At 38.1% G+C, this 5720-nt stretch overlaps 1 protein-coding gene across 1 annotated transcript in view; it reads left to right on the top strand.

The window, feature by feature from the left end:
• kcnj6 (potassium inwardly rectifying channel subfamily J member 6) overlaps positions 1-4435 on the top strand; it is a 31936-nt gene extending 27501 nt beyond the window's left edge. The window contains exon 3 of the mRNA XM_051684756.1: positions 2353-4435. Coding sequence (XP_051540716.1) covers positions 2353-2690 — 338 coding nt within the window. The 3' untranslated portion in view covers positions 2691-4435. The remainder of the gene's footprint in view (positions 1-2352) is intronic.
• Positions 4436-5720: the final 1285 nt, after the last annotated feature.

The following is a 5720-nucleotide window of genomic DNA, read 5'->3' as shown; positions in this document are numbered from 1 at the left end:
TATGGCCCTGACCATTAATAAAGCATAAACGAGCATATACACTGGACGGAGTAGGGTGGAGATTTGCGATGCATCCGCCTGGAGTCATTACACAGACACACACACACATCTGTGATGGAGAAAGCACACCTTAATGCTATTTGATGTACAAAACAAGCCCAGATGTGACTTGTGACAGAAATCAAATACACTGCAGCCTCTGCAAGGTGCAATTTAATTACCACAGAAGCACGTCCAGATTTAACTATCACCAAAACACAGAATGAAGGCGCCTACACACTAGAGTATGAGCTGCGTCAGAGAACGCTGCGAACACATCGATTTCAGTGGGGATGTTGTGTCGGAAGAATGGAGAGGGAAAACGCAAGAGTTTCCAATAGTGATGCTCCACCATGCGACCAACAGTTGAGAATATTTCTACTTATGCTGCAGTGCAGTCTGCTGTAGGCATCTGTTGAGGGACTGGTTGCACTGTGAAAATGACAAAACTCATGCATGTAGTGTATTCACTCCTTGTCCTCTAGTATCTTTCTCTTTCAAAATCTGCGATTAATCACGATTAACTATGAAAAATGATGCACTGACAGCACTATTTAAAAGTAATTTCTTGTGTTTCTTGTGTCGTCTGTAAACGAGGTTGTGAACTATAGACGTGTATAGTCTGTTCAATGGATGCTTTAAGATTTTCATGTTTTTCAAGCAAATGAACAGTGGACACAACAGTATAACACATTAAACAGACTGTACTTCTGCTCTTACAGCAGTGGATCATTTTCACATTTAAAGTTTGTAACAGAATTAAACTTCAGCAGGTTAACAACTGGTGTACAGAGGAAACTCCACTTTAACTCCAACAGTAAAGGACAAAATCCACTATAATGTTTTCATAACTTTGCAAATGAGTAATAAAGATAGAGAGAGATTACAACAGTCAGAAGATACACATGATTACAGCAACAGTTCAAACAGTCGTATAAATGATGTTTAAAATCATATCCATAGACTTTAGCTGCGTCCAAATATCCATACTTCTCTAATATATAGTATGCCATTAGTATGATGTCTGAATCCTCAGTATTCATTAAACAGTAATGGAGAAATACCCGGATGATCATCTGCATCCAGTGAGTGTAGATCCACTGAACACTTTACTACCTAGTAAATCTATCTATACTAAACTATCTATTAGTTGCTGGTTTATTATTTGTTATTTACACAGTTTTGGACACAACGTTTGTCTTTGCATTATTTGTAGAAGTGTGTGAGTGTGTTCTGTGCGTGTCATTCGTGTCTCTGGACTGATGTGGTGTAGAGAAGATAAAATGATATCCATTACAGATGAATGATGTTTTTTAAGACAGTGACGTCTGAGGGATCAGAGATCACGCACATTCAGAAGTGGTTTTCGTCTTGCCCTTTACGCACCGAGATTTGACCAGATTCCTGGAATCTTTTAACTATATTGTGCACTGTAGAGGGTGAAACGTGTTGCAATCATCTGATTTGAAATTCCTGTACATTAAAAAACACTATGAAATTCACAAGGTAAAACATCATATAATGTGTAGTTGTGGTGCTTTCAATATCACAAAGAGTGAATATAATGTACAAATCACTCATTTTTGTTTTTATTAGCATTTTTCATACTGTCCCAACTTTTACAGAATTGGGGTTGTACATGGGAAGCGAGCAGCATGATATGTAATGAATCCAAAATAATTCCACATGATCATCTATGCTCTTCGCTTTTGTTCTAAAGCTTACAGTGTCATATGATGTTTCTTCAACATTTATCTTCATGTGCCACCGCGAACAGGGGTGAAACGTTAAGCAAGCATCTGGGCATCAGACTGTATAAAACTTGTGCATTAGGATCGGCTGTCATCACGGTCTCTGATTGGCCATTGCTGTTTTATTGCTCAACGGACATGTCTGTGATTGGATAGAATATTCACCCGCTGCAAAAACCATGAATAGAAACCTTTGACACAACACGAGTAGACGTAAATGGAACACTGTAATCGCCAGTTTTCACAATTAGTTCATTGTGGCAGCTGTAATCGTAATCTCGGTGGCTATTTTGATTAACTGTGCCGCCCTAGATAACACCCCTCTTTTCCCAGAAGATAAAGATTGTACTTTTTATGTGTTTATCTTCTAAAAATGTATTTGTCAACTTCTAAGAGTTCACTAGCATATAGATGACCACAAAGCTCACAACAACATTAATTTCATGGCTTCATTAAAGGGACACTTACACAGATCTGTAAGCATGATCATCAGTGTTTGTTTGACTCGGTTGTTTTGTTGCATCCGTCTGTTTCTTCACCTCTGTTCTTTGTGCTTTTGCAGGAATGACGTGTCAAGCGCGCAGCTCGTACGTGGCCAGCGAGATCAAGTGGGGTTACCGCTTCACGCCCGTCCTGACCCTGGAGGACGGTTTTTACGAGGTCGACTACAACAGCTTCCACGATATCTACGAAACCAACACGCCAAGCTGCAGCGCACGAGAGCTGGCGGAAATGACGGCGCGCTCCCGCCTGCCACTCACCTGGTCAGTGGCGAGTAAACTGAGTCAACAGGGTCTGCTGGACTCACGGGACAAACTGCCAGAGAAGAGTGGAGACGCCGACGAGCTGACGGAGAGAAACGGAGACATAGCCAACATAGAGAACGAGTCGAAAGTGTAGAATGAAATGAGAATCTCTCGCCTCTCCTCTGCGCCGCCGAACTTTTGGCTGAGGTCAAAGGTCAGCTCAGGAAAGCACCCCAGAGTCGGTCCGAGGACACGGACCCCCCCCCCCAAATCTCACGCACTTCTCTCTTGCGTGTCGACGAACAAATTCTCGGGCGAACTGCATGGTTTCTGAAACAATTTTTTTCTTAAAGATAAGAAACAGTATTTTCTGATTTGTAATTCAAAGATTAAAACCTATATATGAATATACAGTATATATATATAGATCTATTCTAGGGCATTTGCATTTGTATTTTTTGTATATATATATTCAATGTTTGTTCAGTTGGAGAAGTGTGAATACTTAAGGTTGTTTGATACGATTCGTCTGTATATTCTGCCTTCTGGAACTGTTTTGGTTTACACATATTTATTCACGCATGGACAAACAAAACCCTGTGATTGATTTACTCTGATGTATATAATTGAAATACTGTAGGCCATATTACAGGACACACAGGAGCTCTTTATACTGGATGCAAACCTGGACTATATGAGTGGCCCGCTGAGGACAATGTGGATTTGAGGATATTTCGGTCTGATGAGTGTGTGTGTGTGTGTGTGTCTGCTCAAATAACCTTTCATACTGTCCTGTAACCATGACCACATTTATTTCACCTCACTTTGATCTTAATTGAATTCATAAATCTAATTTGAGTCTTTACAGCTGTATCACTCTTTAAACTTAAAGGGACATTTTACAGAAATTTAAAAATCTGTCATCATCATTTGCTCAAATTCATGTTGTTCCAAACCCACAGGACTTTCTTTCCTCTGTGTACATTTTTAAGAATCTTTCCATCTCTTTTCCATAAAACGATGCACCTGAGAAGCATTTGATATAATTTGTTAATCTGAATTTGAACAGAGATTTTAGAGCTTTATTGGAAGGGAAGATTTTCAGTGAATAACGACTTCAATTTGTGTTAATTTCACACATAAAGCTATCACATGACTTCAGAAGACTTCGAATAAAGAGGATTTTTTTTGTCCTATTTGGAGCTTGACAGTTGTGATCAGTGTTGCATGGAAAAGAGCTGCATGAAGATTATTCAAAATGTCAAAAAATGGGTTTGGGACAACATGAGGGTGAGTAACTGATGTTGGAATTTTCATTTCTGGTTGAACTATGATAGCGTGTGACTGAATGTGTGAGTCCCAGAAGACGGATGAAAGTTGTTTGCACGTTTCTCCCCACAGACACTCGCTTACTCTCTTTTTCATTCTGCTTTTGTTCTTTTTGTCAGACAGCAACAGCAGACGTGATTCTGATCATGTGACACATTGGCGTCACTCACACCCGAGACCAAAGAGACGAACCCACAACATCATCTAAAGCAATCAATCACACATACAGACACCTCAGTGTTTATCAATCAACATGATGTGAGAATGGACTTCAGTCAGGTAGATGTTGTATTTAATTTGAAGAGAATAGACGTCTGTTCAGTGAGTCGAACTGTTGTGTACTATGGCTTTGATTGTGCAGTTGATGAAACATTGATAAGATGCTGAAAACACGTCTTTCAAAAGAATTTACAGCTGACAAAAAACTCTCGAAAACGTGGACTGTGGTCTAGTTTATATTATTAAATACACATTTGAAGCTTAAAGCAATAGTTCACCCAAAAATGTAAATTCTCTCATCATTTATTCACCCTCATGTCATCCCAGATGTGTGTGACTTTCTTTCTTCTGCAGAACACAAATGAAGATTTTTAGGAGAATATTTCAGCTCTGTAGGTCCATACACTTTAAAGGTGCAATATGTAAAAATTTCACGTAATATTCACCTTTTTTTGCCAATTTGTGATGCAACTTACCTACAGAGCTAAAATATTCTTCTAAAAATCTTCATTTGTGTTCTGCAGAAGAAAGAAAGTCACACACATCTGGGATGACATGAGGGTGAATAAATGATGACAGAATTTTCATTTTGGGTGAACTGTCTCTTTATACAGAACAACAGATTAAACGGACTGTATGTCTGTGTCAGAACTGCATACTACTATTTCTCTAGTATATTTTCACATTTGTCAAACTTGAAGAATACCAGTGATTCTCAACCAGGGGGTCAGGCCTCAAATCTCTTAAAATTATTTAAAACATGATCAATTATTATAATTTTTAAATACAGTTATTAAAGTTCAACTTACTGAAAATACTAAAATATGTAATAACTCCCTTCAAAAGTGCTTTTCATGAAGAATATACAGTTCTAGACCATTTTAAGGAAATATCGTATAATATAAATATCAAATATTCTACATGGGGGGCTTCAAATGTTTTCTCAGACAGTGGGGGGGGGGGGGGCGTTGGAGTGTCGTCCCAGTCGACAGTATTAATTCAATTCAATATTTATTTATAAAGCACATTTAAAAACAACCAAATTTGAACAAAGTGCTGTACAAAAAGAAAAATAATAACTACAGGAGATAAAACATACAAAATAGATAACAAATACTCTGATAAAAGAAACAGTTCACAATGATCAAGGAGTATTGAAGGCCAGAGAGAATAAGTCTGATATGGAGAGGCACTGCTCCAGAGTTTCAGACCGATGATCACCTCGTTTTTTTGAGTGTAGTTCTAGATACAGAGAGTAAACCAAGATCACAAGATCTCAGAGTTCTAGAGGGAATATACGGATGGAGCAAACTGGTTAATCCCAGTGAAATCTCTCAATTCCACAGCATTAAGTGACAGTTCATTAAGTACATGAGAAAGTCAAGTAATATGGACTTAGCACTGAAGAACTAGAACTTTTGACATTCCTACAACAGAGCACACTGCACATAATAATGTATCCCACAATGCATTGCGCTTGACTTTATTTTTTAACCAGAATATAAATAATAATTACAAAATAATCCCTACTGTTTCACTGACTATTACAAAATATTAAGCAATACAGTTTGTAGTTTTATTATTTTATTGTGAACACAACAGTCCCTCACAGTCTCGTTCTCATTCAATCCATGAT

This window comes from Myxocyprinus asiaticus, chromosome 42 (genome assembly GCF_019703515.2).
Source record: "Myxocyprinus asiaticus isolate MX2 ecotype Aquarium Trade chromosome 42, UBuf_Myxa_2, whole genome shotgun sequence".
NCBI lineage: Eukaryota > Metazoa > Chordata > Actinopteri > Cypriniformes > Catostomidae > Myxocyprinus > Myxocyprinus asiaticus.
The sequence above is the reverse complement of the archived record's forward strand: the minus strand, read 5'-3'. Positions and strand labels throughout refer to the sequence as shown.